Source organism: Furipterus horrens, unplaced genomic scaffold, assembly GCF_987537825.1.
Source record: "Furipterus horrens unplaced genomic scaffold, mFurHor1.1.pri manual_scaffold_8, whole genome shotgun sequence".
NCBI classification, from domain to species: Eukaryota; Metazoa; Chordata; class Mammalia; order Chiroptera; family Furipteridae; genus Furipterus; species Furipterus horrens.
In genome coordinates, this window is record NW_028327178.1 from 40,056,457 (window position 1) to 40,079,091 (window position 22,635).

Consider the following 22,635-nt stretch of genomic DNA (forward strand, 5'->3'; position numbering starts at 1 on the left):
ATTTTTTACCAATTGTTTTTGTGATTTGCCTTAAGAGCATTTTGAAAGATTTCAAAGCCCATTACCTACCTTACTTTTAAAGGTAGTTCTGGGACAAAGAATTCATGATCGTGAAACACTACAATGAGGGGTCCAAATGCCTATGTTGATTCTGTATTTTTCTTGTGATGGCAAGACATAAAACAAGGACGTTTGATAGCGAGAGAAATGGATGCTCTCAGCAAAACATAAGCATTTCTTCTACATTCTCTTTTAATAAAATAAGGTATCATGCAGGCAAAGAGCACTTTTTGACTGCAAACAAAAAACTTTTAGCAAAAAGGCAAATCCAGTGATTTAGAAAGGAACAGAGTTCGCATGAGAAAGAAAAGCATTCAGAGACTAAAGGCTTAATCAGAAGAATGTGGTAAATGTTTATGATGGCAACAATAAAAAATATCTATAAAATGACAGTAGTTTTCGTTTTCTTGATCTTTTTTTATTTTAATGGTATGTGAAATTTTACTAATTATATTACCTTACTCTTGGGGCTGTTGTTGTATTAGAAGGAAATTTTACAGAAATTCTAAGCTTCAAATTGTCAGATCCTATTCTCAATACAGTAAGAGATGTAACATCTAACACAATATTTTTCAGTAAGTTTATGATTAACAGAGAAGTTTCAAATATGACATAAATGGCATGTCAAATCTAAAGCTATGAAAACTCAGTGTCTACATAAATAATTTTAAAAGAACAAATTCTTTAAAAGCAAAATAAAACCAAGAAAGTACCTCTTCAATAACTTTAATGGTAACTAATTTTTTAAAGGTCCAATTTAAACATTTTCTAATTCCACAAACTCTCAGCCATTATTTAATCATTTTCTCTAGTCTGCTAACTCACCTAGCACTGGGCAGTGATCTCTGTAGAAAGAACCTCCTTTAGCATCCTGGACACACTTCAGATCAGACTAAGAAGGGAAAAAAAGAAAAATCAGCCTTGAAAACATCAAGTATAGCTCAATACCTAAAATAGACAGAAGTGTTCATTCAGAAAACACCCTCAGCAGAAGTCAAGAGTAGGTCTGGGTTAACAGTCACACTTAACATGGCTTTCAAAAGCACCCCTCAAAAACCATAAACCTGATTTTTATAATATTTTCTGAAACACATGCTAAAAAAAAAGGAACTGTAATAAATACTTAGTATTTAAAATGTACAAAGCACCTTCCATTTTAAAGGTATTTTTACCAAAGAACTCAACTCATTTGATCTTTCTCATCAATTTTATGAGATATAGAACCAAACATAGTCTTTTGATTCCTTGTCCAGCTGATTTTCCTATTTACATCAACTTTAGTCTTTATTTCACCATGACTTAGTTAACTTAGCTTGTACAAGAAAACAAATTATTATTTAAGTATCTGAATGGGAAGGCTATGGTCATATCATGAAAAAGTACAGAAAATGTGAACTTAGAAGAGCAACCTTGGAGCCTACTATGAAAATTCAGAAGTAGATTTAATTAAAAGTGCCTAATAGTATCTGATATAAATAGTTGATTAGTATATACTTACTCTATTAAATAAAGGAGCTCCTTTATACACACAAATACACATGAATGGGAGAAAGAGAGAGAACCCAACTCTTTTATAGCTCCTTTGTCATTAGAATATCACATTTAGCTAAACCCTAGTCAAAAACACAAAGGGATCAAATTGCTTTAGTGTGATACCCAAACCCAGTAAATTCACTTCTGAGAATATAACTTAAGGAAATACATGTGCAGACACATGTACAAGGATACCTGCTGAAACACTGCTTCCAGTAAAAGGAAGGAAAAAAACCAAACCCAGATACTTAGCAACAGAAATCTCATTATATAAATAATTGCAGAACCATGTAAAGGAGTCCTACTCAGCCATAAAAAAAAGAATACAAGTATACATATGTTATATGTATATTATACATACATATATAAAACTTAAGTACCTGAGTACATATAGCACATAAAGCTTCATTTGAAGCGAGTTAATAATCAGTAGGAATCCTACAAAAATCCCAATTTAAAAATGGACAGGCATGAAGATAATGGAAAACTGATAATCGATGCTATATATAATTATAAATACTGCCAAGTAAAAGTATGTGTTTAGATTCACATGGCTGGCTTTTATACATAAATAGAATAAATCAAAGGAACAGTGGAATATTTTTCCCCTCCTAATGAGGGGTATAAAACAGTTGAAAGAAATGAAATTTAAAGAATTCTTTGAATGAGGAATATATTCAAGATGGAAAGGATAAAAAAGGCATATGTTGGCATTAATATATTTAATTATACTCTATAAATTAAATATTTGAGGTCAGTATTTGAACAATAATCCATGAAGTGCAGAAATACAGGGCACTCCATTGAATAAATCACTATTATTCTCCTAAGCACTTAAGTAATTCAAAGTGTTTGTAGGTCATTTTCAATTACCAACACTACATTTTTCAAAATACAGTGGAAAAAAAATCTCCTTAAAAATAATTTTAATTGGGGGACTGGATCAAAAAGGTGAAGGGATTGAGAAATACAGATTAGTAGTTACAAAATAGTCATGGGGATTGTAAAGTAAAGCATCGGAAATACGGTCAATAATATTGTAATTTTAAAAAAGAATGCAAAAGAGGCAGTTGTTCTATACTTTAGAAACATGAAACAGGGTGCTTGAATATAGGTATTAATTATATTACACTTTATTATTAAAATAAACTTTAGGGTAGCCTTCAAAAACAAAAGAAATTTAACACCTATTGTAATTATTATTTTATCAGCCACCAAAGCCTAAAATACAAATATACCATAAAAATCTCATTATAATACTATTTTCTATGTCCATGCCAAAGAGCAGCCTTACAGATGGTTCTAAATCTTAGATTCTTAGATTGACTATTAAATAGTTCAAACAAATGTAGTGAAAATGTAAAGTTTATTAAATTTTCAATTTATATGATTCAGATGGCTGTATTTTGACAAAAACAGATGACGAAAGGAAAAAATATATATAATTATTTCCCTTCTTTCATCCATCCAATATTTTCTTTTGTGGTTCTTACTACTTACCATGCCCTCAAAACCAACTCTGTAGAGGTTCTTAGCACCATTATCCCAGAGAACATATGCTGCACTATGTGGGCTTGATGCACTCCAGTCTTGGATTTCTGTTACCTAAGGGAATTTTTTGAGAAAAGAATTTTTTTAAAGGGTAGGGAAGAGGTTAGTTCTTTAAATTATACTTAAATCTGAAAAATCATTTATCATTCCATGTAACAAGGTAAGAAAAACACTTATTTGCCAAATATATGTCACTCCTAATATATAACTGAATTATAATTATAGGTATTTTCCCAGAGTTTTAAGGTAATTTGTAAAATCACTGAAGAAATTTTAAATTGGAAGGCTTAGTGATTACAATAATAATTTTCAGAGAATACATAAGTAAATATAAAATTTTAAATCTTTACTGTTAAAGGGTTCCTTTTAAGAAGAGTATTTTCTTTTAAACCCACTATTTAATACACAATTCAAAATATTTCACCAAATACCCAGAATGATTCAAGATTAACCTGCTCTCAGTCAGCTAAAATATGATAAGCACAAGGCTCAATGACAATGTTCAAGAAGACTTGAGTGATTTTGTTCCCCTAGAAGTTCTCTCAGTTGCCCCCAAAAGCAGACCATCTAAGCTAAATCATCATGCCTACCATGAAAACCCAAGAACAATCTCTAGGCCCCACATGGCAACACAATGATTCATAAACTTATTTGGTATTTTTAAAAAATTACTGGGGTTACTACTGCTTAAGGACAAAGAGTCAACTACACAAAAATGATACACAATGAGCACTGAACTTGGGGATTCTCAAGTAAACCAGTCTACAGCTAAGAATGGGAAGTTACACATGTTCAACTTATTACTTTTCTCCATCTTAATACTTGATACTTATAATCAGCCATCGTTCATGGTTACTTGGAATGCCAGGATAATGTTAATATAATTTTTTAAGAAATGACTATTTCAAATAAGATATGTAATAATCCTTTCATATTTTGCCCTGTATTAGAGATATTGTATTGTAAGCTATGTATTTTATGTTGTTTTAGAGACAAAATTTTTACATTTAAGATTTAATAAAACATTTGAAAAATAATTAAAGTTATCAGTAAATAAGTCCATTTATTTTTTAATTGTGAAGTAAATTATACATTATAAAAACATATGTAAACTTTTAAGAATAAAAAATGAAACGAACACCAGCCTAAGAGAAAAAGAATATTACCAATACTTTTCAAATCTCCTATATGCCTCTCATCAATCCCAACCTCCTGCTTCCCAAGAGAGGTAACTACCACCCTGAATTTAGAATCCATCACTGCCTTGCTTTGCTTTATGGTTTCCATAACTAACCACTGTATAACCTTACAAAGAAACAGTTCCTAATAAAGTAAAACAGTCCATTTTTAGCGAAAATATTCCTTCTGGCTCTAATACAGTCACATTCTGCTTCATTTGGTTTAAAAAAATGCAATGCTAAATAAATTAAATGTCTATCTTTATATGGAGGACAAAAAAAGTCTGACTAAAAAACAAAGGCTACAAATTGTATTTAAATCAAACGTATCCTAACTTTCAAATTATCTGGGCTAAAAGCAATTTCATCTATGTGAAATTTCTTCATTTGTTAATACGATTCGATTATTGAGGAGGAAACAAAGTGGAAGGTGTAAGAAAATAACTACCATCAATTTTATACTTTGAATTCAGATTAAGAAATATGTGCAGAGTTATGGCTACAACCATTATGTAAATGTTCCTGAAAAACTCCATAAAGAATCAAATTGACAATACCTGCATCCACTGATCTTAAATCTTAATATCACTAACAGTAGGATAATCAGACTTTGTGATTCCTGATATGATACAACAGAAAGTACACAGCACTACTTATGAGATACTCTTGCTAAAATAAAATTGAACCTGAACCTAATCAAGCCTCTACATCTAATTAGTTTATAAGAATACAAGGGTTGGAGGAACGAGTTTAAAAGTACCATAAAGAATCAATCAGCCAAATCCAAAGAACCTGGTTTATTCAACAAATAAATGGCATTTTTAAATGTTGATAATTTTTTAAAATTTATTTTATTAAATTTTTTCCATTAACATTTGCCCCCTTATATTACCACCCCACCCCACCCCCGATCACCACCACACTGTTGTCCATGTCTGTGCGTTTTTTTGTTTGTTTTTTACTTTTTGGTCACATGGGAATTTGTTATACTATTCTTTCTACTCTGGTGTATGTTTGAAATTTTCCATAATAAAGTTTTTTTTTAAAGAAATATATCTAGTGTACCTACATGAAACACTTAATTGACATATTCAAAAGCATTTGTAAAATGAAAAAAAAAAAAAAAAAGTCTTAAAATACTACCATAGGTAGTGGTACTTAAAAAACCCTTAAGAATACAATACACACTTACATGGCGTCTTTACATCATGTTTGTCAAAGCCCACATTTAACATATTCATTTTTGTGTGTGAACAGTTATAAACACGCCTATCATGGTAAAAGTACATGGTGGGCCATAGTTCGCGTAGGCACTGCAACATCACCCTGGGTTGGTATATACCTCTTAATATAGCTCATACTAGCCTTCTTATTGAGCACACGCAGTAATGAGGGTAGGATGGGAAACTTGAATCTCAAAAAAAGAAAAGAGAGAAAGAAAAAATACACTATCACATTGGTTACACCAACGGATTGGGACAGAGAAGCCAGCATTGAAGGGAAAGGGGAGACTTAAAAACTTTCTTCACTCACATATACACACAAAAAAGACAGACAATTAAAACTACCTCCAATCTCATAATTTGCTTAAAAATACCAGGTCTGTCTGGAAAAAGTCCAGCCATAGCTAGTGTAACAAGAACAGTCTGTGTGACAATGATGTCACTGGACTGGAATGCGCATGCATGAACAATGACAACTTCACTGTACAAGTCAGTAGGGTCAGCAGATGCCATTGCGTGAGCATGTGTACTGTGTGGCTGTCGCATTCAGAATGACTGAGAAAGTAGAGCAATGATTCTGCATCACATTTTACATTAAGCTTAAACATTCCTCCATGGAAACTGTTTGGATGATTCAGAAGGCTGCAGCTGTGGGCAGCTGGTGACTGGCAGCTTCATGACGATGTGCCCACTGATGCATCACATCTCGTGTGGTTTTCTGGCAAAACATCAAATCACCCCCCCTACAGCCCAGATTTGGTGCCCCACAACTTCTGGCTTTTCCCAAAACTAAAATCATCTTTGAAAGGGAAGAGATTTCAAACCATCTATAAGATTCTAGAAAATACGATTGGGCAGCTGATGGTGATTGGGAGAACTGTGTGAGGTCCCAAGGTGCCTACTTTGAAGGGGACTGAGTTGTCATTATCCTACCTACACTGTTCTTGTATCCTGAATCTTCTTCAATAAATGTCTCTATTTTTCATATTACATGGCTGGGTACCTTCTGGACAGACTTTGTGTATTACCCTGAAGATTTACCATTGTATCATATTAAGTTCCCTCACCCAGAGTCACATGGCAAGATTGTTTCACTTATTTTTCCTCATTTTGTTGTTAAAATGCAACATGTACTAAATTGTAACAAACCAAAAATGTAATACTGATGAGTCAGTTTCAAGAATGCTTACTTTTTAACTCCCAAGAGAGCCAATACAACAAACCCAGAAAGTTTCATTATGTGGCTCAGACTTTAAAAAGCTGCCTTCAAAAGCTGATGAAAATATAATTCCAACCCTCTGACCATACAATTAAGTATGGGAAAGAATATAAAATTAAAAAATCTTTAAGTGAGAATATTATAAACTTACTTCTTATGCACTCTTTCAAAATAAGTTACTAAAATGTGTTCTCTACCAAAGATAAGAGTAAGTTTTTTAATGTTCATAGTTTTGATCCTCCGTTTTCTAAACCATTAAAATGAAAACTGCATCACAAGAACCAACAACAGAAGCTAGGGAATCGAAACAAAGGCAAACTAAATAGGAAACGAGAGTGGAAAAAGAACTATAGGTATGGGGAACATACTGGGGAGAGGTTAGCGGGGGGGGGCGGGAGAGGGAGAGGGAGGGAGCTGGTACATGAATTAAGAAGCATAGTAGGAGTGGATGGAATAGACAGGAAGAGGTTGAGAAGAACTATATGCACAACCAATGGACATGGACTACAAGAGGGGGACAACTGGAGGGAGGGGGGCCACCAGGTGGAGGGAAGCAGAGGGAAGGAAAATTGGGACCACTGTAACAGTATAATCAATAAAACATATTAAAAAAAAAAAAAAGAGTAAGCTAAGGTGATGTAATGGGATACAGAAAACATGAGGTCCAGTCAGGAAAGAAGGCAACAGCATCCATCAAAGGGAGTTTCCAGGATGACTGCTGGGCACCAGGCATCAAAGGTGATCTGTCCAAACTGTAGCCATGTAATTCACAGGCCAGACATGTTGAAGGCTCTTATCAGCAAGATTCCCACTGCCACTGTTCCATTTCACTGACTACAGGACACTGCCCAAGTGAGCCTGTCCCAAATTCTCAAGTACACTTGGTTTGCTGGACTACAAAAAAGGACCCTTAATTTCCAGGGAAGTAAGACAGGTTATCCAGAAACTCTATTCAATTTATATTCTCCTGGGAGCTCTCATCAAAAAGTTGCAATTCTGCTCTGTCCTCACAATAGTTATATTTGTGATTGCTACTTGGTTTTTCAAAAATTAAATCTAAAATACTACACAGTATTCCCTCACTTATCGCAGGTATTACGTTCTAGACCCCCCCACGAAGAAAGAACCTTACATTTATTCTACACTCTTAAACATACATAACTTTAACAACATATGTATACAGTACCACAAAACCCAGCGATATAGCAAAAAATCCGTGATAAATATTTAAATATAATATTTTTTAAAATCTCACGATACAGTGAGGCCATGGTAAGTGAACCGCGATATAGAGAGGCAGTACTGTAGAACATAACACTAAGTTATACAACAATAAAGAAAAAGTGAAATAATGACAGCAAAAATCAGAAAGACTTACAAACAGGAAAAGGTGAACAGGAGGCATTTAAAGGTACTCATAGCATTCTATTTCTTAATCCATATAGTGAGAACAAAAGTGTTCATTATATTACTATTCTTTAAACTTTCACATACATTTCCTACATTCCTCTGGGCAATACAGGACTGCTATAAATGGTTGTTAAAGTTGTTCACTACATAAGGGGCCTTGCCAAGGAGGAGAGTAGGGGGCTACTACCCAACCCCAGCTTTTTTTTACCAAGACCCTATGCACTGGAGCAAGGCTATTACTGCATCCACCCACAAAGGAGTGCCTTTTCTCTACCAATGGCTTGCCAAGTATGTCCCCTACCACTCCATCTATCTAGAGGTGGCGCCCTTTCAAAATTCACAATATTTTTCTTTTTAGAGCAGTGTTTCTCAACAGTGTCTCTCAAATTTCAATGTGCATTAAATGACTTAGGAATCTTGTTAAGATGAAGATCTTCATTTAAAAGGTCTAGGAAAAAGAGGACATATGACTTATTATATTTCTAATAAACTGAGAGGTGACATCAATGCTGCTGGTATACAAGCCACACTACAGTCACAGAATTTAGATTTACATTTTTTTACTATCACCTCTAATCAGAATACGGGTTCCAGGAGAGAAGAAATTTTGTGTCTTTTTATTATTGCTATATCTCTGATGCTGGAAACAGAACCTTGTATGCATTTAAGTGTTCAGTTAATATTTACAGAATGTTTTAAGCAAAAGTCTGCTTCCTTAATAAAAATCAAAGTATTTAAAATATAATGGCTAAAGTATCTCTCTCTGATTTACAAACATTAAAATTAGATGGTATTATTGAAAATTAAATCAATAAAATACTTGCCATGGCCAGGTGGCTTAGTTTTTGGAGCATCGTGCCATACACCAAAAGGTTGCAGGTTCAATTCCCAGTGAGGGCACATACCTAGATGGCGGGTTTAGTCCCCACTGGGGAGCATTCAGGAGGCAACTGATGTCTCTCTCTCTCTCTCTTCTCAAATCAATAAAAATATCCTTGGGTGAGGATTAAAAAATTTTTCTTAAAGAATAAAATATTCTGAACTTAGAAAACATCTGTTTGAAAAAACACTTTAAAAATCTTAACTTCAAAAGAATCTATATAGCACCAAATTGTACAAAAGAGGTTCTCAGCTCCTGTGAAGAGTTCCTCAATGACACAGACTTTAAAATTATCATTCCTGCACTGGCTGGTGTGGCTCAGCGGACTGGAGTGCTGGCCTGCGAACCAAATGGTCACAGGTTTGATTCCCAGTCAGGGCACATGCCTGAGTTGCAGGCCAGATCCCCAGTTGGGGGCGTGCGAGAGGCAACCATACATTGATGTTTCTCTCCCTCTTTCTCCCTCCCTTTCCCTCTCTCTAAAAATAAATAAATAAAATCTTTTTAAAAAATTATCATTCCTCATTCCAATCAAGATGATGGCAGAGGTAAATGCAGTATTCAAATCCCCCCACAACCACCTCAAAATTACCATCATTCAGACCCACCTTAAATCTAGTCCAAAGTAAGTCCTACAACCAAGGATATAAAGAAGCCACATCAAGAATGGTAGGAGGGACAGAAATGCAGAAAGGGTTGGCCCCACAACCATGTGACAGATAAAAATCAGGAGGAATATCCTAGTTGCAAAACACCCCCTGAGGAAGGAAGAATCCCAGCCCCACACTACACATGGATTCCAACAGCAGGAAGATAAGTCCCCATAACTTCTGTCTGTAAAAACAAGCAGGAATTGTGGCTGAGTGAGACAGAGGGCAGCTGGAGTCTTAGGCATTCCTCTTAATCCTGTAGAGGTCCTGGTCAAAAAAATTATAGGGTAGGTCACATGTATCCACAAGATACTTTCATTACTAGTATGTGCTGAAATGTGGAAACAAATTTAAAAGCACTGAAAGTTTGCATGTATTATATTTACATAATAAAATACATGTTTTTTACTTTGTTGTAATCTAGAAATTATTAAAGAAATATAAAAACATGAAGAGTAAAAATTTCTTTTTTCAAATAATCGAAACAAGGATATTACTAAAAAGACCAAACAGAATCTTCAATAGTTGGCTTTAATCTTTGGCATTTTAATTATGATGCCAAACGTTTGTAACAGTCATTGCAAACAACATTGCTATGACCAAGGCATAAATACTTTTTATAACACATCCAAAAATATTTTGATAAGTGACTAATTTGGGATGTAACATACCTTGGATTATCAAACTGGTATATTTTTTCCATCTTTTAAACAGTGAATGACAAAAAACAAAATGCTGACTATGAACTTCATGGGGGAAAAAGAACACTATTTCCAGTCAAGATGGTGGCATAGGTAAACACAGCTCACCTCCACACATAAACACATCGAAATTACAACTAAAATATAGAATAACCATCACTGAGAACTACCAGAAATCGAGCTGAATAGAAATCTGACAACTATGGAATTTGAAAAAAACACATTCATCTAGACTGGTAGTAGGAGCAAGATGCAGAACAGGCTGGTCCCACATCCGCATGTAGTGGATAAAAATTCAGGAGGGCTATCTTGGGGTCGAGGAGCTCCACAGCAGGACCCCCAGCCCAGGGTTCCAGTGACAGGAAAGTAAGCCCCCATGACTTCTGGCTGCAAAAACCAGGAGGATTGACCAAGTGAAAGAAACTTCTGGAGTCCCAAGCATCTCCCCTTAAAAACCCACACACAAACTTACTCAGATTCACTCCCTCTGAGCTCCAGCACCAGGGTAGCAGCTTGAAAGGTACCAGTGGCATACCGGAAAAAACTGGTGTCTAGCATCAAGGCAGGAGCTGGGGGACAGCTTTTTCCCAGACTTTAGAAAGCCAGACAGAGGCCATTGTTCCTTTTCTGAGTCCTCCCCCCAACAGAGCCACAGTTTAGGTAGGTAGGTACCACACTGAGATTCCTTCAGCCTGGCTAACGCTATTTGCCCTGCCCTAGAGATCCCAAGACTGTGTCCAGTCCAACTTACAAGCCCACCCAAAATGTTAGCAGTGACTTTTCCATATAAATGGCTGGTTGTGGCTTATGCTTCAACTTCTTAAATCCTATCATACAAGCAAAAGCAGCCTCAGGGAGCCCCCAGCCCTTGTAACCTCTTGCTAAGTGGCTCCAGGCCCAGTACTAAGAGCAACCAGCCTACAGTCACAGTTTGGAATCTCCAAGCCCAACACAAGTAGCAGCCATCTCAGATTACTTTATATCTCAGGCAGGGTGGCCCCTGGCAGAAGACAGGTGAGGGCTGACCTTAGCCTGCCCCACCCAGAAAACCCCAGAGCCTTGACACCCAGTGAACACCTACAAACCATGTCAGAGCCAACTATCACCCTCCCCCTGCACAGCTGATCCTCCACAGAGGGCAAAGGTTGGTGCTCAGTGGTCACAGCCAGTCCTTGCAACTGACTGGCATAGGCAAATCCTTTCCCTTCACCTGCCACCATCAATCTAGGCTCAACTACAAAAGGAGGATGTACTCAGCACACATGAAAGGCACACCTCAAGCATCCAGCTTGGGTGATAGGGAATGCTTTGCCACTGTATTCTACAGACCACCGACTACATTAGGCCACACTAAAAATACAGGGAGTCATAGCAGTTCTACCTAATACGTAAAAACAAACATGGGGAGGCTGCCAAAATGAGGACACAAAGAAACATGGCCCAAATGAAAGAACAGATTAAAACTCCAGAAAAAGAACTAAACAAAATGGAGATAAGCAATCTAGCAGATGCAGAGTTCTAAACACTGGTTATAAGGATGCTCAAGGAACTTAGTGAGGACCTCAACAGTATAAAAAAGATCCAGTCAAAACTGAGGGATTCACTAATTGAAATAAAGAACAGTTTACAGAGAAACAACAGTAGAGTGGATGAAGCAGAGAATCAAATCAATAATTTGGAACATAAGGAAGCAAAAACAACCCATCAGAATAAGAAGAAGAAAAAAGAACCCAAAAAAACAAGGATAGTGTAAGCAGCGTCTGGGAAAACTTCAAGGTCGAACATTCGCATCATAGGGGTGTGCCAAAGGAGAAGAAAAAGAGCAAGATATTGAAAATCTATTTGAAAACATAATGAAAGAAAACTTCCCTAATTTGGTGAAGGGAATAGACACGCCAAGTCCATGGAGGACAGAGTCTCAAACAAGATCGATGCAAAAAGGCCCACTCTAAGACACATCATAATTAACCCTTTGAGTGCCAACATCGCTGTGAGTGACGCTGACAAATTTTCCCAAAAGTACCAGCATCGCTCCCAGCGACTCTTTTTTCGATGGCTATAAATGTAAATAACAATGGAATAATTCGTATTTTATGTTTTGTTCTCTTTTTTTGTACCTCAGGTTATATACTGATGTAACTTTTTTTCATGTTGATCCAAATTTCGAATTTTTATGCTTGTTCAAATACTGACATAGTAATTCTGTTATAATTTTTACTTACATTTTAAACGGTCCTTTTAATTTCATTTATCTTTGCAATAATTGTCGAAACTCTATGCAGTATGCATGATAAGGAAGCTTTTGCTATTGGACATTTTCATTGCTTCATGGTATAGCGTTAGCATTTTGTTTACAAACTGTTTTTCACTGTTGATATCTATTGATTGTCTCTAGTGTGAATGCTGTTTCTGTTCTTTTTTTTGGTATGTTATGAAAATTTTTTTTTTCCAAAAATTTATGCAATATTTGGCATACTTCTTGCTTGTTATCCATGTTGCTATGCGTTTTTTTCAAATTATAATCATAGGTTTTATATTATGCCATATATTAAACTTCAAAAGCCATATTGAAGGAAAGAATTTATTTTTTCTAAAATAATTGTTATAATAATTTTAATGCAATAAATTTTTTGCTAAATTGCGTCAAAGAACACTGCTTACAAAAGAAGAGTATATTTGCTATATGTCATGAAATTTTCAGCAAATTATTATGAATAATGTTTTTATAGACATTTTTCACACACTGCATTTCTCAGCAAAATAGCCTGGCATTTCTCACATGAATTTTATCAATTACACATGGCACTAAAAGGGTTAAAATGCCAAAGGTTAAAGATAAAGAGACAATCTTAAAAGCAGCAAGAGAAAAACAGTTACCTACAGAGGAGTTCCCATAAGACTGTCAGCTGATTTTTCAAAAGAAACTTTGCAGGCTAGAAGAGATTGGCAAGAAATATTCAAAGTCATGAAAAGCAGGGACCTACAGCCAAGCTAGCTCTACCCAGCAAAGCTATCATTTAGAATCGAAGGGCAGATAAAGAGCTTCCCAGACAAAAAAAAATTAAAGGAGCTCATCATCACCAAACCAGTATTATATGAAATGTTAAAGGGACTTATCTAAGAAATAGAAGATCAAAACTATGAACAATAAAATGGCAATAAATACGTGCCTGTCAACAACTGACTCTAAAAAACAAACTAAGCAATCAAGAAGAACAGAGACAGAATCATGGATACAGAGAGCATTTTGATGGTTGCCAGCTAGGATGGGGGTGTAGGCGAATGGGGAAAGAGGTAAGGGGATTAAGGAGTACAAATAAGTAGTTACAGAATAGCCATGGGAGGTACAGATAGGAAATATAGTAGCCAAAGAACTTAACAGCATGACCCATGGACATGAACAATGGCGTGGGGATTGCCTGAGGGAATGAGGTGCTGTCGGCAGAGGGAGGCAAAGGCGAAATACTGAGACAACTGTAACAGAATAATAAAATATGATTAAGAAAAAAAAAAAAAAAACTACACCAACAATGACTTCAGAGTTCACAGTATCTCTCAGATACAATTTACTATCCAATATCACACATCCTTACAAATGCTGTATTATAACCAAACTGAGAGCTTAAACATTATGACTTAACATTAATTAGTCACATACAAACATTCAGCTAGTCATGACCTTGAACCTATGCAGCTGAAATATGTAAAAATATTTAATAAACAGTTTGTATATCTCAGATCAGCCATGACCTCTTCAGGATTAAAGGGCCCTCACACACACACAATCACTCAGACTCATTCACTCTGAGCTCCAGTGCTGACAAAGCACCTCAAATGGCACAGGGACTAATGGGGAGGAACTGAACTGTCTGGCATCAGGGTGAAAGCTGAAGTGGCAGTTTTCTCCCAAACAGAAGTGCTGGCAGAGGCCATTTCTTTGCTAAGCCCTCCCCACAGAGAGCTGGCAGGTTGGCACCGTAACAGTCTCCATCAACCTGGCTGACACTGTTCACCCTGCCCTGGTGATTCCCTGAGTGCCTGCCCCATCCAACTGCATGCTCACCCAAGCATTTTCAGTGGCTTTTCCATACAAAATGCCTGTCTTTGCACATGCTTCAGGTTTTTCTAAAATCTCTCAAACAAGTAGCATTGGACTCAGCATGCCCTGTACCACTAAGTGGCTACAGGCCTGGCATTAGTGGCAGCTACCCTTGGTTCCCAGCTTGGCCTCTCCTTGGCACCTCCAAGCCTACACAAGTAGCAGCCATATGCAGATCTCTCTGTAGCTCATGCTGCATGGCCCCGGACAGAACACAGGTGGTGGCTGACCATGGGCTACACCTCCCAGGATGTCTCATAGCCAGTGCACCCGGTGAACAGCTTCAAACCATGTCCAAGCACCACCCAACCACCTTCAGAGCAATACATTCAAGGGTCAGACTCAGTGGGTGCCAGAGCCCCACTGAAGTAAGTACTGCTCCATGAGTTATCCCCTGCACAGCTGATCCTCAATGGTGGTCACAGTCAGTCCCTACAGCTGATTGGCCTCGGGTAAATCCCTCCCCCTGAGGTGCCAACAGCAATCAAGGCTCAACTACAACAGGAGGATGTATATAGCCCACATAGGGTGGAGGGTACATCTGGAATGCCCAGCTCGGGTAAACAGGGAGACTATGTCACTGGATCCTACAGGGACATGACTATGTAATACCACTCTACCAAGCCCAGGAAACGTAACAGCTCTACCTAATACATAGAAAGAAACACAAAGAGGCTGTAAAATGAGGCGACAAATAAACATGTCCGAAATGAAAGAACAGAACAAAACTCCAGATAAAGAACTAAACAAAGTGGAGACAAGCAATCCATTAAATGCAGAGTTCAAAACACTGGTTATAAGAATGCTCCATGAACACAGGGGAAGGGTAGATAAACTTAATGAGAACTTCTCCAAAAAGATATAAAACAAAAATGAAACCAGAAAACATAAAAAAAGTTAAAAAATGAAGAATACTGAATTGAAGGATAGTTTACAGGAAATCAATAGTACAGTATATCACATCCTATCAGAAGAGCAAAAAAAAAAAAAAAGAGGAATCCAGAATAATAAGGATAGTGTCAGAAGCCTCTGGGACAACTTCAACCATACCAACATTTGCATTGTGGGGCTGCCAGAAGAAGAGAGAAAGCCAGAAATTGAAAACTTATTTAAAAAAGTAATGACAGCAAACTTCCTTAATCTGGTACAGGAAGCACAGAGTCCCAAACAAGATGAACCCAAAGAGGCCCACACCAAGGCACCTCACAATTAAAATGTCAAAGGTTAAAGAAAAAGAGTCAATCTTAAAAGCAGCAAGAAAAAAAGCAGTTAGTTACCTACAAGGGAGCTCCCATCAGACTGTCAGGTGATTCCTCAACAGAAATTTTGCAGGCCAGAAGGGACTGGCAAGAAATATCCAAAGTGATAAAAATCAAGGACCTACAACCAAAATCACTCTACTCAGCAAACTTATTTAAAATCAAAGGACAGAAAAATATCTTCCCAGACAAGCAAATGCTAAAGGAGTTCATCACCACCAAACCAGTATTATAAGAAATGTTAAAGGGTCTTATTTACAAAGAAGGGAAAAAAATGGTCTAAAATATAGATAATAAAATGGGAATAAATACATCTCTATCAACAATTACTTTAAATGCAAATGGATTAAATGTTCCAATCAAAAGACATAAGTGGCTGAATGGATAACAAAACAAGACCCATACATAAGCTGTCTACAAGAGACTCATTTCAGATAGAAACACACACACAGAGACTTAAAACAAAGAGATGGAAAAAGATATGCTATGAAAATGGAAGCAAACAAACAAAAACTACAGTAGCAAAGCTTACAACAGACAAAATAAACTTTAAGAGCTATATAATAAGAGATAAAGTAGAACCCAGCAATCCCACTTCTGAGCATTTATCCAAAGAAATCCAAAACACTAAATTGAAAAGACATAAGCATCTACACATTCATTGCAACATTATTCACAACAGCCAAGATATGGAAGCAACCTAAGTGTCCATCAATAAATGAATGGATAAAGAAGAGTAGTACATATACACAACTGAGTATGACTCAACCATAAAAAAGAATGAAATCATGTGCAAAACATGGATGAGTACAGAGGGTGTTGTGCTGAGTGAAATAAGTCAGACAGAAGAAGATAAATTCACTTATATAAGGATTATAAAAAGCAAAATAGCCCTGGCCAGGAAGCTCAGTTGGTTGGAGCATCAACCCATGCACCAATAAAGGTTGCAGGTCTGATCCCCAGTAGGGGCCCATATAGGAAGCAACCAATCAATGATCCTCTCTCACATCAAGTGTTTCTCTCTCTCTCTCTGCCCCTTCCTCTCGACTCTAAAAATCAATAAACATATCCTTGGGTGAGGATTAAAAAAAATTAAAGAGCAAAATAAATGAACAAGCAGAAGAGAAAGAGACTCATAGATACAGAGAACATTTTGATGGTTGCTAGGCGGGGAAGGTGTTGGGGGAATGGGTGAAAAAGGTGAAGGGATTAAGAAGTATAAAAATAAATTATCATTCCTCATTACTAAAAAGTCTCAGATGTGAACGTTATTCATTTCATTACATCTAGCATAACACAGAGTCTATACAATTCAATACACGTCTGTTGACTGAATGATTAGCAAAAGCAATATAAAATCCAAAATAGTGCACATTTCATTGACCTGCTTTCTCGTATGTGTGAGCAGTGTTATTTCTTATGTGCTATACAAATAGTTGAAGGTTAATTAGCAGTATAACTCGGTAGTAATGCTGCCAGTCTCCTTCCAACAAGTAAAAATAAATAAATAAATAAAATCCAAAATAAATAACTCCAACAGCCCATTCAGCCAAGTATTTCTGGCTACCCCACCCAAGTGAAACAGGCTCTACATAATTCCCTTCAGAATAACTGCTATAATTGACCCTAGAAAGCTCTACACACTACCTGAGAAGAGTAACAGACTTATGTAGACTAGATGACAAAGTAGCTGCTTATTACCCCTAAGACACAGATCTTTGAGAATATGGAATATAAAACAAGTAAATTCAAATGAAATTTTAATAGCAAGAAAGTTGAGAGCATAAGACAAAGCTCAGGGTGGACTGGCCCAAACAGAATGCTTAGAAAGGCATTATGGCAATATGAAGCCTAAAGATAAAAAGGTAAAATCTCCCCAACAACTTTCTCAAGAAATGCCAATATTTACAACAGAACGGGAATAATCTTTTTTCTTTCAGGAAAAAAAGGAAATGATTATAAAACTGTTCTAGGCACAGGAAAAAATGGGCCAAGAAAGTCAATTATAGTAGTAATAAAAATCTCCTGACACACTATATTCTAGAATAACATGACAAACTAAGAAAAATGCTTTACCTTTCCCCTACGTCCATTTCCTCCATCTTGATCTTCCCATTGCCAGTCTACTCCCCGTACCACTCTGGCACCTGCAAAGATCCCTCTGGCTGTAATCTTCTTAGATTTTCGACGAGACTCTAACAGAACCCTAAAAATAAAATTATTTACTTTCAAGTTTATATAAAAATAGGTAACTAATTTATTGTTAAAACAAGATTATATAAAAGATTATTTTGAAAATGTAAGATTTTTCTTTGTTCTGGTTTATACCATAACAACATGATACAGGAATCCCTTCTACAATCCACAGGTGATTATGATGGCAGTGGTAGATGAAATAATAAAAACAGCTAATATTTACTGAGTTTTTGCTATACATAAAAGCACTTACAGAGGTTTAAAGTTTGTTGCACTCCTTCAGAGGAGGGTATATTTATATTATCCATTTTATGAAGAAGAAAGCTGAGTCAAAGAGTTAAGTAATTTGCCCAAGGTCACAAATGTTAAATAGTAATGGAATCCACATATGAACCCAGTCTAATTATCATACTTCAGAGTATCATTATACTCTTCACTTTAGAGATGGCAAACTCAAACCAATTACAGCAGTTATGCAAGTAATATAAATGAGGGCCTAAGAAAGACAGCATCACAGAAATGACAAATGGCAAGTGGCAGTTGACATCAGGCTTATTTAGGAAGATGACAGAAGGTGGTAGGGACTTTGGTGAACTCAAGAGTATGATTTGTCTTCAGGGTACAGGTGCTCCTGTGCTTCAGCCAACTTTGCTATGAAGAAATGTAGGCCGTGTTGAGTCTTCTGGGGGGGGTGTGGGGTGTGTGTGTGTGTGTGTGTGTGTGTGTGTGTGTGTGTGTGTGTGTGTGTGTGTGTGTGTGTGTGTGTGTGTGTGTGTTTTAAGAATTGATAAACTTAGTTTCTGTATAAAATCACCTGATATGAAAAGGTTAAGAATTGTTCAAAACTTTGGAGCATGGTATATGCCAAGTAAAATACATCTGTGGCCTTGATCTGACTTACACTAAACTGACTCTAAAGTACTGCAAACCTACCAAAGACTCGGGACTTGAAAAAGATTCTAAACTCAATTATCTGGACCAGCTGGGTTCTTCAAGGTCATCTAACTCTTATTCTTCTACATCCTTCTCATTCATAAAATAAAAAAGATTTTTTTTCCCTTTGTTTTTCTACTTTAATCTCATTAGTCTATTCATTTTTAAGTTTCTTTATTATACTCCAAAATTTGTAAAAAAGAAAAAAGAAAAAAAATAACTTGTTTCAAACTACTTAGTTAATAAATGGCATGACCATGATTATGAACTGGGACACCATGACACCAAAATCTATTTTTCTATTACTTCTGCTGCTTCCCTATGACTAGCTAGAGTCTTGTTCCTATGCATTATTCATATTTACATGAAAAAACTAAATTACCTGAAATTCTACATCTATTCACAATTAACACTCTTCTCTCTTACTTCTAAGACACTTAATACATATCTCTAGAGTATAAAACATCACATGATAATCATGTTGATCAAATAATCCCTTAACTTGTAAATTCCTTAAGAATACCATACTTTATTTATCTTCAAATTTACACAAGCACAGTAGCTGTCTCAAAGTCTTAATAAATGCCTATTGATTCAATGAATGTGCCCTAAGAGTAGCAATTAACAGAACAGAAGGTATAGCAAGAAGAAAATAATCAGCCTCTCTTGTCCTGTCCTTGCATTTCCAAATATTGAGTAGTGTCAAGTCTCTATATGAGAGAAAGAAGAGCCTAGATTATCTTGGAAAAATACAGCTTCATCTTCACAGAGGCAGACCTGGTCCACACCTAGCCTATTACTGCTACCTCCTGACTAAACTAGCTGTCAGAAGCTTTCTTAAATCTATTTTTAAAGCTGAATAGTATAAAATCTAATACAAACAAAGAATTGCAACTGAAGAAAAAGTTGTTTCCCATACCGCTCACTTCCTGGTGTAGTAATTCTATAGAAGCGATGCCTTAAATGATGTTTATCTCCATGATAACAAACTGTGCACAAATCATAATTTGTACACTCTGCACACTTCCATCGAATGCCAATGATTGGTTGCTGGCGGCAGGTATCACACATGGTTCCATCATGCTTAATGCCTATTAGAACAAGGATAGATGCTTACATTAATTACAAGTATTATTTACTTGAATATTATTCCTTAAGGGGAAAATAACACAGCATTTTACAAAGTATTTCAATAAAGTACAAATATTTCAAAGGCACCATATATAGTTTCAAGATAACATATTACAAATGTCTTTTTAATCAGCACAAAATATACACTAAATAGTTCCTATTCCTTCTTTTTTTCCTTAGTAAAAATATTTCTCAGGAGCACTTCCCTTGTTCTCATCCACAAACTGAAACTGAGGTTTAGTACAGAGAAAGAAGAATCCTTTCCCTCCAAGATGTTTCAGACTTCAAAACACAGGAATCTTTGAGGAATTTAAGCTTATCTTCCAGGTAAATAATTACTCCAAAAGAAAAGACAATTTTATCCTCAACATATCATAAAAACAAACTATCAATTAACTTAAGAATTTTTCTCTAGGTATTAACTTTCTCCCCACAAACAATAAACTTCAGAAAATGATTAGCAAACAAGTTTCCCAGTTTAAAGGGGAACAATATACTACAGTTTTGTGGGGTTTTTTTTCCTTAAGGAATAAGTAGTAATAAACTGTAGAAAAAGAAAATAAGTGCTTGGTAATATAACTTCTCTAAAAAATGTTCACATGCATGGATGAGACAGACATTAGAACTATAAAAGATACCACTATGAAGCAATAAAAATAACTGACATTTTAGAATAATAGGACTGGGAATAATGTTCATTTATTTATTTATTTATTTATTTTAAAGATTTCATTTATTTATTTTTAGAGAGTGGAAAGGAGGGAGAAAAGGAGAGAAACATCAATGTGTGGTTGCCTCTCACATGCCCCCAACTGAGAACCTGGCCAGCAACCCAGACATGTGGCCTGACTGGGAAGTAAACTGGCAACCCTTTGGGCCACTTATTATTCCATTATACTAACACTTATTATTCTATTATACTAAGATCACTATTTCAATAAGTCAAAAATAGTTTTGTTTTTTTTTTGTTTTTTTGTTTTTTTTTAAACAACGTGTAGTTTGTGTATATCAGTGTTACTATTTTATAAACATACTTTATGGTTGGCTTCGATTTTGAACTATAAGCAAGAGCTGTGTTGTCTGTTCAACAGTGACACACCCCTGCATCCCAATTCTGATTCTACCAATAGCTATCTTTGGACCCTTGAAAAAGCTATTTTAACCGAAGTATTTACATATAAAAAATAGGATTTCTTTCAAAATAATTAGGAGGGGCAGGGGAAAGTACTCGAGTTGAAGCTGGGTAACAAGTAATATGGAGGTTCATTATATTATTTTCTATTTTTTGAAAGTTTAGAAATTCTCCATAATTAAATAAAAGAAAGTTGTTTTAGTTCCCAAAACCTCAGTTTCATTTGGAGGAAGCAATACATTCTTTAAAGGTAAAGGATGTTCTAGAAATCAAATACTGTATATGCAAGGACTAGAGTACAAAAGTACTAAGCTCTACAGAAACTAATGCACTATTGCTACTTCCTGATAAGAAAAAAAAAAGAAACTAAATAATTCATTTTCTATATCTAGATTTAAAATCCTGATGAGTAAGGTAACCAGATTCTACATAAAGAGCCAAACGTAAGGATAAGTCAGGGTGATAGCAGTGCAAGTACAAGTGGAAAGAAGTAAGAGTCAAGAGAGATCTGGGACTTGGTGGATGTGAGTTACAAAACCAGAGATGTAGAAGGTAATGAAAAAAGGTATTAATGAAATCATTCAAGAGAAAAAAAATAGGTATGTTAGAGATATTTAGAAACAAACAGTCCTCTTTAAAACAGAAAGGGAACCACACACACACACACACACAAAAAACCTAAATAAGCACATGCCGATTCAAAAATGCATGCTCTAGGCCTCCACTGATAGAAACACATCTAAGAAACTAAAGAAAAGAATCAGGTAAGTTTCATAGAAATGGTGGATGAACAGACCTCTCAAAGAAAGAAATCTCAGGAGGGCATATGTTTAATGAATCAGGAAAAGCTTTATTTGTTTGGCAGGAATATGAAATACAGTCAGAGACTATATTCTTAAGCTGAAAATAACAAGATAAAATAATTTCTGCCCTGTATATTTAAATTGTTGCATTATGGTCAAAACAAGGGTATATGATTTAACACTAGTTCTATAACTTACTAGCTAGGTAATGTTCAATATCAGCTTAAACTACACCGGGATTGAATGTGTTCCCTAAAATTCATATGTTGAAGCCACAGCCCCTCAATATGATATCTGGAGGTGAGGCCTTTGGGAGGTAAATGAGGTAATGAAGGTTAGCACCATGAGGGGGTTAGTGTCCTTGTAAGAAGAAACAGAGACCAGGTCCCTCTCTATCTACCATATGAGGACACACAAGAAGGCATCTATCTGCAAGCCAGAAACCCATTTGGCCAGCACCTTGGTCTTGAACTTCCAACAGTGAAAAATAAATTTCTGTTGTTCAAACCACACAGTCTATGGTAGTTTGTTATGGCAGCTCAAGCAGACTAAGACAACATGGAAATGGACATTGTGAAGCTAAAGTAATAATACAGGTAAATATATTTTGAAAGGCTCTAAAGGAAAATATAAAGAACTACATTAAAATTAATTCAAAAAGAATTATGCTGCACGTA

At 35.9% G+C, this 22,635-nt stretch overlaps 1 protein-coding gene and 1 non-coding gene across 3 annotated transcripts in view; one reads left to right on the forward strand and one right to left on the reverse strand.

Moving 5' to 3' along the window:
* Positions 1–22,635, reverse strand: part of MIB1 (MIB E3 ubiquitin protein ligase 1) — a 147,086-nt gene that overhangs the window by 103,206 nt on the left and 21,245 nt on the right. For both annotated transcript variants that reach the window (XM_090285744.1, XM_090285743.1), the window contains exons 2-5: positions 19,812–19,983; positions 17,840–17,969; positions 3,094–3,198; positions 886–952 (exon numbers count right to left, since the gene is read on the reverse strand). In XM_090285744.1, coding sequence (XP_090141870.1) covers positions 886–952; positions 3,094–3,198; positions 17,840–17,969; positions 19,812–19,983 — 474 coding nt within the window. The remainder of the gene's footprint in view (positions 1–885; positions 953–3,093; positions 3,199–17,839; positions 17,970–19,811; positions 19,984–22,635) is intronic.
* LOC150002778 (small nucleolar RNA SNORA19) lies at positions 17,131–17,258 on the forward strand. Its single transcript, XR_016512874.1, has one exon. It is a non-coding gene; the product is annotated as a small nucleolar RNA SNORA19 (small nucleolar RNA).